The sequence below is a fragment of the Mastacembelus armatus genome, chromosome 20 (genome assembly GCF_900324485.2).
Source record: "Mastacembelus armatus chromosome 20, fMasArm1.2, whole genome shotgun sequence".
Lineage (NCBI taxonomy): Eukaryota > Metazoa > Chordata > Actinopteri > Synbranchiformes > Mastacembelidae > Mastacembelus > Mastacembelus armatus.
This window is the reverse complement of record NC_046652.1, coordinates 5,369,117-5,388,212: the sequence shown is the minus strand read 5'-3', so window position 1 is coordinate 5,388,212 and position 19,096 is coordinate 5,369,117. Positions and strand designations below refer to the sequence as shown.

General features: G+C 38.3%; 1 protein-coding gene across 7 annotated transcripts in view; it reads left to right on the top strand.

Annotated features, from left to right (window-relative positions):
- The window catches only part of mllt10 (MLLT10 histone lysine methyltransferase DOT1L cofactor), a 46,006-nt gene extending 27,540 nt beyond the window's left edge, over positions 1-18,466 (top strand). For 6 of the 7 annotated variants that reach the window (XM_026291862.2, XM_026291865.2, XM_026291860.2 and 3 more), the window contains 11 exons: positions 4,465-4,613; positions 7,881-7,998; positions 9,839-9,946; positions 12,746-12,824; positions 13,935-14,122; positions 15,115-15,264; positions 15,722-15,777; positions 15,898-16,193; positions 16,432-16,452; positions 16,791-16,881; positions 17,240-18,466. In XM_026291862.2, the coding sequence (XP_026147647.1) occupies positions 4,465-4,613; positions 7,881-7,998; positions 9,839-9,946; positions 12,746-12,824; positions 13,935-14,122; positions 15,115-15,264; positions 15,722-15,777; positions 15,898-16,193; positions 16,432-16,452; positions 16,791-16,881; positions 17,240-17,524 (1,541 nt within the window). In that variant the 3' untranslated portion in view covers positions 17,525-18,466. The remainder of the gene's footprint in view (positions 1-4,464; positions 4,614-7,880; positions 7,999-9,838; positions 9,947-12,745; positions 12,825-13,934; positions 14,123-15,114; positions 15,265-15,721; positions 15,778-15,897; positions 16,194-16,431; positions 16,453-16,790; positions 16,882-17,239) is intronic. The other variant, XM_026291863.2, reaches the window with a different exon arrangement.
- The last annotated feature ends 630 nt before the right edge of the window (positions 18,467-19,096 follow it).

Below are 19,096 nucleotides of genomic sequence, written 5' to 3'. Positions count from 1 at the left end.
CAGTCAAAACTGGTGATTTAGAGATTGTCTGCTCACCGTTGTATTTAGGCACAGATAATTTTTTGTGACATTGTAGCTTTGTGTCAACCATGTTATAAATTTGTCATTATTCTGTTTAATTGGGATAATTTCTATTAACAGAAGAGTGCTCCAAAATAAATATTTTTCATATTTATCAATATTATTGTTCCCCAAAAAATTCTAATACATTTTTATAGAATTTATAGGTTTTAATTAGATTTTTGCCCCTTTTACAAATTTTATGATTTAATTGTAATGCTAATTGTTACTTAAACTACTGGTACTTATTTCTTTTCATAAATTCTGATGTTCAGACCCCCTAAGATGTTTTAGTGCATATTGTAGTTGCTTTAAGCACAAGTTAGAGAATTGACACATTTTTTTGCTATTCCATGTCCTTCTGACTTTTTCATTCATTAATGGCAACATATCTGACCAGAGCTCATTAAAAGCAGAAGAGTGGTGGTCATTTTATATGTAAATGTGTGTCTGTGTGTGTGTGTGTGTGTGGGCGCATTTATATATATTTATATATATACGTGTGTGTGTGTGTGTGTGTGTGTGTGTATATATGTATATGTGTATATATATATATGTGTGTATATATATGTATATGTGTATATATATATATATACACACGTGTGTGTGTGTATATATATATGTATATATATGTGTGTGTGTGTGTGTGTGTGTGTGTGTGTGTGTGTGTGTGTGTATATACACACACGTATATATTTGTGTGTAAGGTTTTCCTAGAGTAAATATTTAGCTGAGAGTTAATGCAGGGCTGTAATAGGGAGGATCTTGGCGCTTCTCCCTCCTCCATCCTGTCTGCTGACTCCACTGTGCAGTTGATAGATAGTTAGCTTGATAGATATGTGATAGTGGGTGGAGAAGCAGGAGGTTAGATTTTGGCTAGGTTAATATTTGACGGCTGGGGGGTCATTGATGGGACGGATGAGCTGCAGGAGCGCAGTGGGTTTGGTGTGTGGGGGAGGAAAGATGGTAGGTGGATATAAAGCCATACTCAAAAGAATAAGGAAAGGGTATGAGTGTACGATAGAAGAGTCAAATAATATGATATAATTTTGTTTATTTCGTCTTTCTTTTTTTAATTTCCTTTATTAATATTATTTATTATTTATTTCTGCTTTGATTCATTTATTATATAAATTTCTCATACTGAGCGGTAACTGTTTTTCTTAACCTAATGAAATTATAATTGTCAGCGACTTCGTCCTAATTCTGAAAAACACGAGAGGAAGTTGTGAAAATGGAAATATTCACTGAACAGCGTTAATTTAAATACCTAATGAAGCATATCAGTATGTATGAAAGCAACATTTGCAAATTCTCCCTTACATCCTCAATAAATGAGTTTATACCTGAAACACACTGTTACTAGTGTGATAGTATTCCAAATTTCTGAAATAGAGGAAATCAGAAAATTATCTGAAGATTCATGAATTGATTATTCTTGGAGAAATTATATATAACAATATTAAATTCTATTTTTTTTTTATTTTGAATGCTTTTACTTTAAGTGAAGGCAGCTCTGGATTAATTAATATTATAGATACAGCAAAGTGTGTAAAACCTGGTAAATATTTAACAGGGAAGAAAACAATTCATGCATGACAAAGATTAAAAGATTGAAGTTATAAGAAAAAAAAGCCAATTCTGTGTATTCCACAGAAAATCTAAAATAAGCATCACATCTTAAAAATGGAGACAAACACTTTCAAAGTGATATATGTGTGAGTTAAATAAATAATGTTGGTATGGTCAAAAAAGTGTATGGTTAAAAAAAACATTTTAAGTCGAATGTATGAGTTCAATAACGCCTTCATTTGAAACAGGTTTTTTTTGTTCGTTTTTTTTTTTCATTATTTTTTTTTTTTTTTATTTGACTTATGATTGCAAGCCCTCCTTCATTTTGTGGTATACATATAGGCAAGAACACACGTACAGATATGAATGAACACACACAAGACACATTCACTGCTGTTGATGTAGCTCTGCTCTCTGTGCACACTGCTGTGATGCTTAAATATCTTTCTGTTCAGCTTTAGAGGCAGAAAATTCCCATATCAAACGTCTTATTGTTGCCATCATCTCATTCACTTTTGTTTCTCCATTTTCAATTTTTAAAACATGATTAAGTGACTGCAGTATTTGTAAAGTGCTAGCTGCTCAGCCCCAGAATTTGGCATCACTCTGCTACTTAAATGGAAATTTCCTCCTAAAACAGAATATTTGTCCAAAAAAAGATTCAGCTGATTTATAAGAAAGTATAATGCCATCCATTTGGATTTGAGAGTGGACTCAACCCTTTCTGAATAGACAACATAGATTTCCTGTTGATATAGTAAGGACTTAAACTCAAGGTGCATATTTGAAGCTCACAGACGTCCTAAGCAGAAACTAGAGTTACAGGAAGGTTGGTCCATAGAAGCCATTGTGCTTCAGGGGCTTAAAGTTAATCTTATAGTAACATTATAGTCTGTCATACAGACTATAGGTTGCACAGGTTATATATATTTTACGTGTGTGTGTGTGTGTGTGTGTGTGTGTGTGTGTGAGTGTGAGAGAATGTTTTATATTTTTTTGTTAGGAATGTTTAATTTCCTCTAAAATCACTAATTAAATAATATTCAGTTGGTGTAAATAACAGCCTTTCTAATATTTGAGTTGAAAAGCAGCTTTTTAATTTAAATTTTGGTTTTAAAGAAAAATGCAAAGTTAAGTGGGCTGGTATTTTCTGTCTGTGGGGGGAGCTTTTAATTCTGCATTTCAGTTGAAACATGGGATTTTGAAACCTTGAAAGTTTTTACCTAATAGTGAAAATATTAATAATAAATATATAAGTGATATAAGAACAAAACATTTAAACTTTAATTCTAAAAATACTTAAAACCATTAACACTTCTAGATTAATCTTATAAAATAATTCAGGTTGATGTTGGTTGTTTAGGAATATACAGAGCTTTAAAAATACTGCATGCAGAGACTGATTTGTAATTGGCATTTGTTTTGGGGACATTTTAATTAACCTTCGTATTCTTATATTATTCTGTAAAGATGGATTAAACCTGTATTTACTACTGGTTACGAGCGCTGTTTTTGCATTCTTTGTGTTTTTTCAGCATCTTCAGCGTCATGAGCTAATCTCTGATAAAGTGTTGGTTTGGCCTCTAATCCAGCTGCTAAAAATCTTGACGGTGGACATGCCCTCTGAGCCTTGACAGTCTTGCTTTGGGTATTAATTTTTCTGGTGCATATTACAAAGCGTTATAAATAGTATGAAGGCCCATGTAGTGTTTGTATCTCTCTCACTTTCTTGCTCTGCATCCCTCTCTCTCCACCCTTCCCCTTCTGGCACAAAGATCTCTTGTTCCCCCAGTGAATGTGCGCTGCCCTGAGCCATTCAGGCTTTTGTGGGGCTGAGGGGGCCTCTCTCCCCCTCTCCTCTGCTGGGGTCAAAGGGGGGCAGGGGCAGGGCTTATCCCTGGTTAGAGGGTGAGCACAGGGGTGTGTGAGGGGATGGAGGGGGAGAAAAGTAGAGAGCAATAAGGGATAAGAGAATGGGGCATTGATATCGGTATGTGAAAATGGAGCTGTATGTTTGCGTAGGTGATTTAAAACTAGCGTTGCATACATAATAACAGTATTTTAAAATTTCCATGTGCAAAAAAAATTGTTTGCAGAATTTTCCCATTTTCAATCAAATATTGGCCTGTGTGTGTGTGTGTGTGTGTGTGTGTGTGTGTGTGTGTGTGTGTGTCTTTATATTTTAACTTTGAACTTGAATTGATAAAGTTTTTAAGATGAAACCAAATTATCTAAATTATTCCCTGAATTATCTGACTTCCTACTCAGACAGGCCAAAATGCACGTGTGCATTTTGTGTGTGGATGATATTAATCACACAAGTATTCATTTAAGTCAACAGATCTGCAGCTCCTTCAAAGCCTTCTTTTAAATTGTTTAGTTGGAAGATTTTTATGACCATGGTGAAGAAACAACAAATGCTGTCCTGTGTTTTCCAAAAAATACAGATACATTATATCAAAGACTCATAACCAGAATCCCAAGGAAATATAATTTTAGAGCTGCTACTGTCAGTTTTTTTTTTCTTTTTACTTAGCAGCAGCAGCAGTAGTAGGAAAAGCACAATCTTTAGTGATAATATTAACAATTGCTTTTAATTTGTCCAAGCATCCCAACAATGAGCCAGCCCTGAACAGTACCCGGATCCTGAAATAGCTTAGTGAAATTTAGTGACCATTAATTGTGTTATTTATTGTGCTGCCTGTGGTTTTCTTTCTTTAATAATCATAGTCCCTGTAGGGTTAGCTGCCAAGCAACATTCCTCTGAAATGATCACATTATTGTGAATGTAATTGGGGATGTTCAGGTGTGTTATCTCCGATTTCTCCACAGGTGTTTTCTCTGGTGCCGATGGGTTATCGTCTGGGACAGGAACTGTCTCCAGCTCTGAGTTGTCACAGCAACAGCAACCCATGCCCTCTCTAGCCCCTCCCTCTCCATTTACTGCCACCGCGCCGCTAACCAGCACCGCCTCCACACACGTGAGTCCATACACACAACCTAAAAACTCTCAATGTCCTACTCATTCTACAGGCTCATAAACACACCATCTTTTTCTCTTTCTTTCATCAAATTTTTTGGTTCACATGGAAACATATACACTGTCTGTCCTCATTCAGCACACATCTAATTCACTCACAGCACTCACATCTTTAAGCTGAAGTGCAGATAACCTGTGGGAACACAAATAAAGCACACTAATTAAACGTTGTCGCACCAACTCTTTCAGCACTATGATTAATCCACTGCACATTAATTATGTGTGAAATCTGCGTGTCCTGACCTTGTGTAGAGTGTGTTTTCCCAGCATGTTATTCTATAGCTGATGATTGGTTGTTGTTGGGTTTTTTTTTGTTTTGTTTTTTTTTTTTATATGAACGTTTCACTGATGCAACTGTGATTCTGTGTTCTAATTCAATAACTGACCCTGGCGAGCAGAGTGTGCATTCTAGTAAGTGATGCAGTTTCATTTCAAATGTGTAGGAATCCATGAGGATGGGACATACAGAGACATTTGGAAATAACTTGCATTTTAGGTTCTAATATAATTTTGGAAGAATAACCTTGACTGTGTAATGTTGTAATACACAGTCACAATGATTATTCCCATAATTTCCCAAATCTCAGGGAACGTTTGTTCACTATATATTATGTCAGAAGGGGGCCCAGGCTGCATGTGCATGGATAATCCCTATTTTGGATTTATTTGAAATGTTTTGCAATTTTTTTCCAACCACTAAAAAATTACCACCAGTGTATATACCATTTCAAACATACTTCTGTACAAATATTGGATGTGTATACAAAAGTATTTATGGTCATCTTCAGACCTAAGAAGGCAATTTCTGAATTTGATAGTTTTTGTTTCTCTTATTAGCTTAAATATGCCTATTTTCAAAATGGATCTCACTTGATCCATCTAGCAGTTATCATTGCCCCATCTGCTAAAAACAACTCCTGCAGCCACTGATCCCAGTGTCCATCCTTTCAAAACTTCCCCAAAGATCTTTCCAAAGACCATGCTCTGTCTCTGTCCACCCAACTCAATTTTTCTCGTGTCCACTTCCCTCCTCTCTTTGTTTCACTCTCACACACACACACACACTTTCTCTTGCCTCTGACCCTCCTTCTCTCTGTCCCCATCCATTTCTCTTATTCTCCCGCCGTTGTCCTGTGATGTAATGACATCTGACAAGCACCACAGTAGGGATGGAGGGATAGATGGAGGGAAGGAGGGGTAAGGGTGAATATATGTGTGTGTATGGGGTTTGCACTCATGCCTTAAATTTGCTGGCCTAGCCTTCATCTTTCCCTCCTCTCCATTCAACACATGTAGTAGACAACAGACGGCTGAGCAAAGCATAGGATATCACGCCTGCTTATAGCACGTATTTGTGCTGAAGTTTGGTTTTTATGTGGAAGTGTGTGTTTGAGAAAATAGCCAGAGAACTTAAATAGAGAAATACATTTTATGTATTTTTAATTCATGTAGTCATTTCAGGTTGTTAAAAATATGTATTTTTGTTTGAAAAGTTTGTGTGTGCACTCACCTCTGGGCACCTGGAGCACAAAACAGTCACACAGTCCATCCAGTCTGCTGATATTATGCAACAATAGAAGGATGCCAGCAAGAGTGTGTGAGTGTGTGAGTGTGTGAGTGTGTGAGTGTGTGAGTGTGTGAGTGTGTGAGTGTGTGAGTGTGTGAGTGTGTGACAGAGACCATTTTCTATTTTCAGTCCACTAGCAGACTCTCAGCCTACTGTTATTGGCCATCAGCCCAGGACAGAGAAAAGGGTTTCAAGACAGACTTTGAATAAAAAATGAATGTAAATGAAAAATGAATGTTGATGGGAACGGAGGCTGGATTATGGCACTGAGGAGAGGAGGATGAGGGGAAGAGTAAGGGGGGGTGGTCTAAAAAGAAATCTGAAGTAATTTCAGTGAGGCAGGAGAAATTGATGAGAGAACAGGTTCCTTCTTTGAATTTAACATTTAATAGAGACAAGAATTTCTAGGATGTTTTCCACTTTGTGTTTGAAATTTAATATGAAATAGGAGATTATGGCTTTCTGATGTTTTTTTTCTCCAGTGTGTATCCTGATTTTTTTTTTTTTTTTTTTTTTTTCTTTAGCAAATGGATAAGAGTATCTTTACAAACAAAAGTAAAAAACAACCAAAAAAAGGACAGAAGAACAGTCAGAGCCTCACAAATATGGGAGATGTTTTTCTTTCTTTCTTTTTTAAGTATCTCGGTATAAACGTTACTTATTTTGAATGTTACAAGAATGTATTTATTTAGCGTTTTAGTCAAACTCCAGGTGAAACCCAATTTTTCAAGAGAAGCTATCGGTTATAATAAATTTAAAATTGTGTTTTAATACGAAGCAATAATATTTGCTTGACTTTTAAAGTAAAAATTTCTCACACACATCCATTATGGTCAGAAATTACAGCACTGCATCCATTGACTTTAATCAGTTTTCTGTGGTGCCTCTTGCTTTGGTTGCATTCTTTTCTTTTACACTTCAAGAACCAAAACTGTCAGCCATTTTGTTTTTTTGTTTTATTTATTTATTTAATTACGTGTTTTCTCCTCATACACCCTCTCCTCTGCCCTTACACCCCACGCTTTCCTTTAGAGTCCTTGTTTGGGAAGTGGCTTAATTGGGTTTAAGTCCATGCATCAGAAACATTGTATATGTCTAAAAGCCTAATGAGATGTGGATTCATAATTTACTGATATTTTTGTGTAAAGTGTTGGGAAATTCACATTCTTATATTTTTTTCCCCATCTAGTAAGGTCAATAGACATGAAATCATGTAAATTTTTTTGTGACAAAGCTGAATCAGTCAGAATCAGACAAAGAAAAATAAATTTCAGATAAATATATAATAAAAATGCTTAGAATATTTTTTAAAAAAAATCATATATTGTATCTTTTTGTACATTTGTACATTTTTTTTGTTTTTTTTTAATTATTTAAAAGACAATTCATGCTTTCCCAATTTTGTAGCAAAAGCCAAGTTTGTCACTTGTCTTGATTTAATAAGATTTAAAAACTGATTGGCAAATATGAAGAGACCTTATTGTAAGTCATACTCCCTTCTGCTCCCCCTCAATTTCCCTTGTGTCGCTATACGGTCAGCTGTCCAGTTAAGGCCAAAATGCCAACAAATCATTAAAAAAACTGGATGTTTTTTGAAACCTGGTTGCTAATACTTCTCTGTATCGGTGGCTCTTTTTTCAGGTCAGCGGTTTGCCTGGATCCATCTTTAATCTGGCTCCCTCCCATATGTTCGGTAACAGGTTGAACCCCAACTCTGCGATGGCAGCACTCATTGCGCAGTCCGAGGCCTCACCAGCAGGTATGCGAATGTGTGTTTGTGTGCATGTGACAAAAGTATTTGTGTCAGAGAGAGGGGGAGATAATGAATAGGTCACGCCCCCTTGGTCCCACAGAGAGGTCAAAGGTCAGATATTTTAAGCTCCTCCCACTTAGCTCCTTGTACTTGCCTCGATCATTCCCGCTCTGTCACTCCTTCACCCTCTCTGTTAGTTACATAAACAAATATAGAAAACTCATAGAACTACCATGTAAGACATTCAGCCGTCCCCCAAGGTGCAGCCAGTGAGAGAAGGGGGATTTTGATCTAGTGATGTGAAAAGAAGAACAGAGAAGACTGAGATAATGCTTTTGGGTACTTCTGGAGAAGGAAACAATGGTTTGTTGTCTGCCCAGAGCTTAAGAGCTGATGAGAGGAGTAAGACATGGCTTTAGTAATTAGAGTAAGCACTTCCAGAAAAGAGGAGAGTATAGATGACGACATGGAAGGTAATTCCAGCTGCCAGTCAGCAGTCATCAGAGCCAGTCATCAACTCTGACCTGCAGGTCAGCTGACTTAAGGCCTGTTCATGGTTTCTACTTGCCCTCAGACAGACATGCATCTGTTCATGAAACAATCAGGGGTATGCATAAACAGACACTTTCCCCATAGGCACACTAAAAAAAACATGATGGCGACCTTAATACAGCATGATCTCTTGTGTTGTATTTGGGTGAAGAACATAAAAGTAAAAAGTAAACTGTGTGCAATCACTAAACCAAGGAAATAAACTGTGAAATACATGCAGTATTAGTAGAAGTGTATGCAGTATAAGCATACACTTCATAGTCTTTAGCATTCCTGAAAGGGATTATCATCATGATTTTGTTCTTGTGTCGTCCTAAAACCTTAGACTTGCTTTTTAGAGATGGAATAAACAACTTTAGGTTCAAATGGACCAATAAAATTAATTATGTGCAGGAGTTGGATGTGTCTCTGATTGGTGGCTGTCGGGGCAACTGACAGTTCAAAATTCAAATTGCCGGCCTGCACTTGTCACTTTGAGTTAACGTGAAATGATTGGAACTGATGGCGATTTTTCAATAAAATGTAAAGGTAGGCCTAATAACTCAAATTTAAAGGAAGTACAAATGTGGTCATTTATAAACCTGATTTATTGATTATTAGTCTATTTATTATGTAGTCTATTTCTGCAGATTTGGTTAAAGTAGTTTACTGACTATTAGCCTACAAGATGTTTTAATGATATTGCTGATATGTTTAAAGTAATGGTAGATGTTAGCGAAATATGAGCACTTTGCTTTGTAGATATGGCCATTTTGTTTGTCCATAGATTAAACTGAGGGAATACTTTGGCGCTCAATATAACCTACTGATTTGAACAAACTCACTTAGCTCCACCACGTTACTTTGACAGTATTAGAGTTGATAACTTATCAACGGCAGCCTACATGTATGGAAAGTTTATTGAAATATTGTAAAAACAAACCAATGGAGCGGCAATGATGAATTCTCTGTTTGGTTGTTTGCTTTTTGGGTGATAGCGCAAAGAGAGGAGGACAGAGAACAGTACAGAGAGGAAGATGAACCAGGTGAATAAGTGGATAGATGGTCAGGAACATGTACTTACTAATGCCGTAAGCAACCTATTTGCCCACATTTACTGCAGCTGACTCTATGATATTTTGAGGTGTTGTATAGTGAAGTACTAGCATTACATAAGCAGTGTATTTATACGTTAAAGTAATTTCTCCCCAACCTCTTGCATTTATTTAACTCATAAATAGGCTGTGTTTATTTGCTTTATTTATTTAAAGAGTATTTTCTAGTTGATTACTATATGTTTGTATGTGATTGTCAGTGCAAAGAGGGAGAGAGAAGGATGGAGAGGGAGAGGACAAAGAGAGAGAGCAAGACCTGGAAGAACCAAGTGTATCACCACCCAGAGACAAACACATACGAAACATAAGTAAGTTGATAAGTTCATGTTTTACTTAGTTTGGAGAGTTCTAGTCATTATAACTTAATCCTCTCAACTTACATTAAACATTTAGAAAGGGTCCTTTCTAAAACAATTGTACACTATTTAAAATCTGTAATTGTTCACTCTTAAACATTATTTTGAAGTGTTAGAAGCCACAGAATTGACAGATTTAACAGGGTGTTGAATGCCAGTGCAGTTTGTACATGTCGGTAGATGGGGAAGGACACCACGAAAAACATTAATCCACTTATAAATCCTTGCTCAATACATTTTTTTTTTTGTTAATATGGACCTATTATAAAAGGTCTTTATACCCAGTAGCCTCATCTCTCATCGCTGTCACCTACTGAGGGGCTGAGCCCCCCTAAAGATGGAATCCTAGAATCGCCCCTGGTCTAGTTTACTTGCGTAAGACATGCACAGTCAGCAGGTTTGCAGTGAGATAGAGCACACAGACCAAATTTTTAGCTGCATGTGGACTTTGGCAAGAGATGAAATTTACATCCCATGAAGGGAGGCAGAAAGCATGAATTGGCCCTAATCAGGCTGAATGATTAGGCCCTGTGTATGAGAGTGTGTGCGTGCGCACAACAGAAAGGTTTTTGATGTGTACACATGCAAGCTTTGTGTAATTCCTGGAAGAAAAAATAACTTGTTCCACTTTTTGGCTACATAAATATTTGTAAAGTATATGTAAGTAAATGTTTTAATTTGCATGTGAGCATTTAGCATACAGATCAATTATTTGTTGTAAGATTCTTTGAATTTATTATAACTCATTTAACCATGGAGGAGATTTCAGCTCCTCTGAAGTGAAGGATATATACTTCTTGTGCTTTTTATCATTTATCAGTTAACTGTTTAATTCTGTGAAATGTCAGATAATAGGGAAACACTGCCAGTATAATTTGTCAGCCCATGACCTCTACAGTTGTTTTGTTTTGTCCATTTAACAATCCAAAAAAAAAAAAAAAAAAACTGAAACCAGAAAAGACATTTTTGCTTAGTCGATTATTAAAATAGTTGCAAATCAGTTTACTGTCAGTTTGACTGATTGATTACTTGACTGTTTCATCTCAAATCAATAAATAAAAGTTTGCATCTCTTCAGTCTTTGCAATTACGTTGTGCACACTATCACATACAGTGTGTGTGTACATCTCTATAAGTGTGAAGAGTCATGTGAGCATCTTGTGGGTCAAGGTGTGCTTGTGTTTGTATATGTGTAGCCTGTTTTCTTTGGCAGCTGTTTTTCTTTGTTTTTGACTGTATGGAGGGCAGTGCCAGGACGATACGGGTTATGAGAGAAAAAGGGCCTTAAAAATAAGGCGAGAAAGGGACTAGAGTGGTGACCTGGGGGCGTAAAAGCTGGGATTGACTGTCTTAAGTAGAGGGGAGTTTGTGTGAGCATATAAATGCAAAAGTGTGCATTTACGTGTGTGTGCATGTGTGATTCATTACTCACTGAGGAAAATGAAAAGAAGTGTCTGGGCAGTGGCCCAGAGGGATGAGGTGGAGAGAGAGAGACTCTCAGTGAAGGTGGAGAGAGAGAGAGAGAGAGACTTGCAGTTTGAATAAGGCTCGTGTGAAAAAGATACAAAGGAAGAGAGAGAGAGTTTTGTAGGTTGCAGAGCTGCACTACACAGGCTAAATTTGAAAGGTTTTTCTCTTTCTCTCCACACTCAGCCAGCAATTTGGTCACATAAAACTCTTTCCAGAACACATCATTCTGTAAACAATGAGAATGTGTTTTGCCTTGGACGAGGACTACAGAGTTTTTAAAAAGAGATGTACTATAAGCCTGATTCAGGACTATATGTCAGTAAAGCTAAACCTGGTGTTTTATTGAGATTCCTTATTGTTTGCAGTCTGAAACTCCTAGTGTCATAAGTGTACAAGTAAGAAGTGTTTTTCCTTTAACTAATGCATGAACAAATAAATATATATTACTTTGGAATTATTCTTTCTTACATAGTAGCATTGCATATGTTTTAGGTCACTCAGAAAATGTAGCGGCTTTTTCAGAAAACTTCAATAAAACTCCAGTGATCCAAAGAGAGTTGTTTGGGATTTGGAAGTGGCAGTGCTGCATAAATGAACTGTCAACACCATCACAGATACAGAGCAGATGTGAGAATGTAAATTGTATTTAGCCAGAATTTATAGCTGGGGTCTCTAAGATCAAACAGAAGTCTTCTGTGAAACTTGTCCTTAATAATTGTGTTTACAAGCAATTCTGTTTACAAATTAAAATTGTCAAGTCATGAGGTCTCATAGTGCTAAAACAAAGTTGCTTGGTGATCGAACCATTAAACAGATCCCGGAGTCCGTGGGACCTCAAGCATCACCATAGGTAAAGAAGACTTTTATCTTGTTGCTGTGACTGCTCATTTTTTAAATGTCATATTTGTAAACGACAATCGGAGTACTTGTTCTGTTGTTTGCCAGAAGAAAAGAATATTTTGACTTTGACTGTATTATTACAGATTAGTTGGTCACAGAAACCAGGACGGCACAGAACAGAGGTTTAACCAATATCGACTCATTTTCTAATTACTTACCAGATGCTGGCTGTGATGTGCTGTTTTGTGCAAATGAGATTTTTTTTTTTTCCTCCCCATTGTTGCCGTCTTACAGTGTGAACAGAGATAGTTAAAAACACCTGAAAATGCATGTGTGGATGCACATTGTTTTCAGTGTTATAAACTCAGTTGGCTTAGTGTAGATGTGGTCTTTGATGTTCAATTGATTTTCTGTGTGCGTGTGCATGTGTGTGTCTGTGCAGATCAGGATGTGGGAGACGGCAGCAGCAGTGTCGGTGCTCAGGGCTTCTCTATAAGAGCTTCTCCCAAGACCACCCCGCGGTGAGTACAAACACACACACACACACACACACACACAGAGTGGTTCCCCACCATCCACCCACCCTCCCTGCACATTTTTACATTCCTCACTGGCCCCCCTCCTTCACCCATCCCCCTCTCTGCTTTTCCCTCTACTGGCCCCTCGTTTCCTCCCTCTTCCTCTCACTCCTCACACACACTCCCTTTCGCTTTTACTCCTACAGGCAATTCTCACTCCCTCAGCCAACGATAACTTGTGTTGTTGAAGGTCATAACCATCCTTCAACTCCAGTTATATTTTTTTCTTGGTTTAATTAAACATGGAAGGACAGTCTGCTGATTTTCTGCCTTTTCTCCATGTGGGAGTATTTGCATGGATCTTTGATAATGGCAATACTGATGATGCAAATGTTTGTTTGGGACTTGATGAGGTTAGTGACTTTTTTTTTTTTTACCATAAACACTGCAGCTATGTTATTATGCCTTGCATTTAAAACAAATAATCAATGTAGGAGTAGATAATATTAAATTTCTAAGCAAAATATTGTAATAGAAATGTATGTTGTCAAATTGTTAGTTTTTCTCTATAGCTGTCCCATTTAACGTTAGACACCATGAACATGTTTTTTTTTTGTTCTCATGTAAACTACGTGAATAAATTTGTGTTTTTTGCATTCAGCATCACATTTTTGGATAATTAGAAATACAGTGTTATTCAAACATGGAGAAAACTTCACGGGTTGTTACATACTTTTTCGTCACATTGTGTCCCTCTGTGTCCTCTCCCCTTGTCCCTTGTTTCCCCACTTTCATGCACAGATTGTCTGAGTAAAGTATCAAGTTTATCGCATCAGAACAATCCACTTTCCTCTTTTCTGTCCCTCTTCTTCTCCCGCGCTTGTCTTCATTCTTTGTCTCTCTTCATGTCTTTCTCTCTGTCACTCACACACACAGACAGAAAGCCTGGCCCCTTTTCATTAGAGGCCACTGTAACAACAAATTGATGTAGTTTTATAGCCAGCAGTGTCTATGTTTGTCTGACGTTTATGTTGGGTCATTAATCTCCCTATTGACCTCTCTATCTCCCCTTTTCTATCCATGCTCTTTCTCGCTCTCTCCCCCTCCATTCAGCTCTCCCATTGGTGGCCTGCAGATCCGCTATGACTCCTCGGGGTCGTTGCCGAGGCTGGGGTTGCTAGGGGCAGGGGGAGGCGGTGTGGAGACACTGCCCCCGATGGCCACCAGCATAGAGCAGCTCCTGGAGAGGCAGTGGAACGAAGGGCAGAGCTTTCTGTTGCAGCAGGGAGCACACGGAGATGGTGAGAGCGCAGACGTGGGGGTTGGAGTCATATGAAGTTATATTTCCACTGACATTCTGATATTTTTGATTTCATGAGTGAAACAATAATATAAATTTATAAGAATGCTAATCTAAACGGTGGTCAAAATGCCAGCAAGTTACACTATGACTTAGCCAAAAATAAATCGAAAGATAGTTAAGTTTTTGATTTTAATCAGAATAAGACTGCAACATACACACACAGATTTTTTTCCACACACACACACACACATATTTTTTCCACCTTTACTGTTTTGCAACATTTCTCTTTTCTTATCAGTTGATGTGTCACTTTTTGCTTCAAGCTGCTGCCATCCATTCACTTCCTCATGTTATCTGTTATTGTTCTGTCTGACGTGCTCTGTCAGTTATCTGCCTATCTGAACGTCCCTCCAGGGATCAATAAAGTGAAAATGAAAATGAGATGGCAACATGGGTGTTAGAAAAGTTGTCCTTCAACTGGACAAGTCAGGTTTGTTTCCTGTGTTGGCAAATCCTCTTCCTTGCTGAGTTGTCCTTGAGCTCTACACTGAGCTGTGTTTGTACAGACACTGAGGTCACTACTGTCACCAACCTTAACTTACGACTGCCCTGTGGAGTATATCTGTTTAGTCTTTCACTAGGTATTTGAACAGAGCTGTGTGGAGGCTGAGCAGAGTTGCTTGCTTTTATCTTAAGGATATGTTAAAAATTCACTGCTGCTTCCTGAAAATATAGCACTTTGCATTTTTATGTAGGTAAAACAGTTCAAGTTTGAAAAGACTGTGCTTACCCCAGACTGTGACAGGGGTGTTTTTGTTTTTATTGTCACAGGTGCAAGTTTATGTGGGTTTTCTCTCATGGGGGGATGGTGAACAGTAAATTGAACACTCAGACCACAGCAATTATTGAATATTTTATGCAGAAAGCAAAAAATTGCTATATACTCTTGATTGGTGAGCTTTCTTAATTGCTTATCTGTTTCTTTCTCAGTGGTGGGGATGTTGAAGTCTCTCCACCAGCTGCAAGAGGAGAACCGGAGGTTAGAGGAGCAGATTAAAACTTTGACTATGAAGAAAGAAAGACTGCAGCTTCTCAGCGCTCAGCTATCAGTGCCTTTTACTCCCACTACAGCCTCCTCTGGTATGTACACACACTTGCAACTCAAGGTGAATAATTATAGTGATTTATGTAATGATGGCTGTGGAGGTAGTTGGAAGTTGATGCGACACTTTTATTTGATACTAAAGTACTAATGTAAGGTTGTGTGGGAAATGCAGAATCATAATGAATTTGTTTACTTTCATTTGGTCTTGCCTTACCTTGTACAAGCCTGAATCAAAAACAGATATGCATACCAAAGGTTAAACAGTGTCAACTGAGAGAGTACACTTGTACAGAGTTGTTTAATTATGCAAATATTTATACAAATGAAGACCTTTGAAACCATTGTCTTCCAGAGCTTAAGATGGAAATGTTTTTTTAAACAATTATTATCTGAAAAAAACAACAGAATAACCATTAATCATTGAAAACATTAATTTAGTTGTGCATCATCTGACACAGGTAATAAGTGAATCTTTGTTCATTTGTGTTTCAGATGTGAAAGGAGCCCAGCTAGGAGCCACTGACTCCTCTTTACCTGCTGCAGCTCAGGTAAACTCAACTCCAACCAGCTAAGTTAAGATAAACTCACTTGTGTACAATCACAAATATGTTAAAAATGAATCCTAAATAAAAGAGTTGTCATTATTGGTGTTTTTCTGTTTCTCTCAGGACAGCATGTCATGTGGTGGCCACAGCAGTAGTGGCTCCACCTCTTCTCTGTCTACCCCTCCCTCTGTCTCCCAGAGTCCGCCACAGCTCAATGGAGTCGCCGCCGTGGGGACGACCCCTGCTGGGCTGGGTGGGGTGGCTGGGCTGATGGGTGCACTTGGTGCAGGGAGTACACTGGGCATGGGGGGAATTGGTGGGGCACTGAATGGGGTGATCCAGACACCAACGGGTACTGCTAGTCCTCACACGCACACTACAGGAGCAGCTACAGGTGTCACATTGCCTGTCAATAACAGGTACATCTGGTGCATGTTTTTACCATCCCACAGTACATGTTGTCTTTGTCTGATCACAAAATAATGGCTCTAAACCATAACATATGAGTTATATACAATGTAGTACAGCATTTTATATTCACATCTAAAATTACTGCAGCCAGTGTTTGCAGCCAGCAAATTTATATTTTTCTAGTAACTTTATCTGTTTGAATGTGAACTTACTGAGTCCTTTACTTTGTGTTTCCTTTGCTTGCAGCTCAGCAACTAGTAAGAACAGGTGAGACGGAAGACAGAACAACTTCACCACCACCTGTTTTCTTCATGTTTGTGAGAGATTTTGGAAAAATGTTTTTTTATATATATATATTTATTGACATTTAAGTTGCAATCAGTTTTTGTCTTATTAAAATTCAGTACATGATAGTATTTGGTTTTCAGGTCCAATCCATGATATTTTAGGTTGCATTTAGCTGCATTCAGCAGTTTCTCATCAGTCCCATCAGTGTCGATTTCAAATACTTTGAGAAAAATGTTTAAAAATGTGTGAGGCTGTGGTCTGATAGTACCTACTGTGTTTATTGTGTCTGACTGCGAGACTTTTTTTTATCTCATCAGCGCTGCGCGGCTTGGCCTGCTGTCTGGGCAGCACAGACTCCTCCTGCAGCAGCATCAGTTGCAGCAGCTGCTGTCCTCCCAGCCTTCTCCGGTATCACACACACACACACACACACTTGCAAACGCACGACTACTTTGCCAAGATCACACACAATTAAACATACACAAAGACACTGAGCTTAACTTCTCTTTTGTCCAGTGGTCTAAATCACCAGCATTAACTTTTTTCCTCTCCACATCATTTTTTCCACTTTTTTCTTTCTATTCTTCATTGTGCTCCTTATTATTTCCTCTCACTCCATCATATCTATACCAATCATCACTCCTTTCTCTTGCTCTCTTCTCTGAACCTTTCACTATAATATATCTTTTCTCTTTCTCCCTTGTCTTTTTCCATATCATTTCCCTCCTTATCCTTATTTTCTTCTTCCTCTTCCTCTCCCTCCCAGGAGCAGCAGCAGGTATTGTTCTACCAACTGATGCAGCAGCAGCAGGACCTCCAGCAGCTGCAGTCCCTCTCCTCCTCTGCCCAGATTCCTTCCATGCCGCTGTCGTCATCGCAGCTCCCGATCAACAGCCTGCTGCCTGGCACCCAGAGCCAGGGGCAAAGCACCATCACCACTAACCCCTTCTTGGCGCTGCAACATCCACACACTGATGCACATGCTTCAGGGTCACAGAAGCCACGGATAACTGAAAAGGCTGTGGGTGTCACAGGGCAGGAGAAGACATGATGGTAGATGCTCTTTTGTTTTTGGTTGTTATTAGAAAATAAATATGCAGAGTTCAAGAGATCAGCCTATTGGTCGACTTTGTTCAATGATGAGAACATTGGGGGCACAGAATTATTACTAAGAATGATCTGTGCTAATGTATTAGCACGCTGTGGTGGAGTGATAGCAGACGACATAAGAGTTTTTACATTTTTTTTCTCTTTTGCAGTCACAAACTCAAGTCTAGTTGATCTAGCCAGGTAAATTTTTGAAACATTTTCAGGTTACAGTTTTTACACATTTGTGTAAATTTGTACTTTTTTCATCCAGTCTAAGTTTTCTAGCTTTAGTGCTGCTACAAGTTCTTTTGTTATTATTGAAGTTGTGATTTTTCATTTAACATCACTGGTAGTAACTTAGTGTGATAGTGTCACATGGTTTATCCATTCTCTTCTTTCAACAGGTGGTTAAATGAGCTCCCTAGCTACATTTTCTTTAGTCATTATCTGTGTATTTTCTTTTCTTTCTCTTATCGCTGTCATGTCTCCCATTATTTCCTCTGTGTTTTTTGTCTTCACATTTCTCTCCTCATCCTCCCTCCTCGTTTGGTCTCTGCTGTTTTAGATTCTCAGGGGCATCGGATAACCAGAGTTGTGCACTCCTCACACAAGCTAACACACACAGAACTCTAAACATAAAAAGGAGAAACTAGAAATAATTGAATATTTTAAAAACTTAATCTCTCTACAAGACCTAACAGGTAGCAGATGTATGTTTGACATCTGTCTTCAGTGGCCCCAAAGGGAACATTGGGTGAGGGGCTTGTGAAAATATCCCACATTTTCTCATTTTTGCTTCTCTCCCTGTCTCTCTTTCACACCGTTTGTGTAGATCTACAGTGCATTCAGAAAGTATTTAGGCCCCCTTCACTTTTTTCAATTTTGTAATGTTGCAGCCTGACACAACAATTATTTATTTTTTGTCATTAATCTACGTTCAGCGCTGCATAATGACAAAGTGAAAACAAAATTTTAGGAATGTTTGTAAATTTATTAAAAAAGAGAAATTGAAATTCAGACCCTTTGCAAAAACATGTGGAAATTAGCTCAGGCACCTCCCATTTTCTTGATCATTGCTGAGATATTTCTGCTCTCTGATTGGAGTCCACCTGTGGTAAAATAAATTGATTAGACGTAATTTGAAATGGCACACACCTCTCTATAGAAGGCCTCACAGCTGGCAATGTCTGCAGAGCTCAGAGACAACATTGTTGATAGGCACAGAGCTGGGGAAGGCTACAAAATAGATTTCTGCTGCACTGAAGGTTTCCAGGAGCACAGTGGACTCCATGATTCTCAAATGGAAGAAGTTTCGCACTATCAGGACAAGATCTTGTCGCCTGGCCAAACTAAGGCCACAAACGTGGGAGAACGGACTTAGAAAGAGAAGTGACCAAGAACTGACTGAGCTCCAGAGATCCTGTGTAGAGATGGGACAAAGCTCCAGAATGACAACACATCACTGCAGCCCTCCACTGTTCTGGGCTTTATGGCAGATTGGCTAGATGGAACCCTCTCCTCAGTGCAAAACACA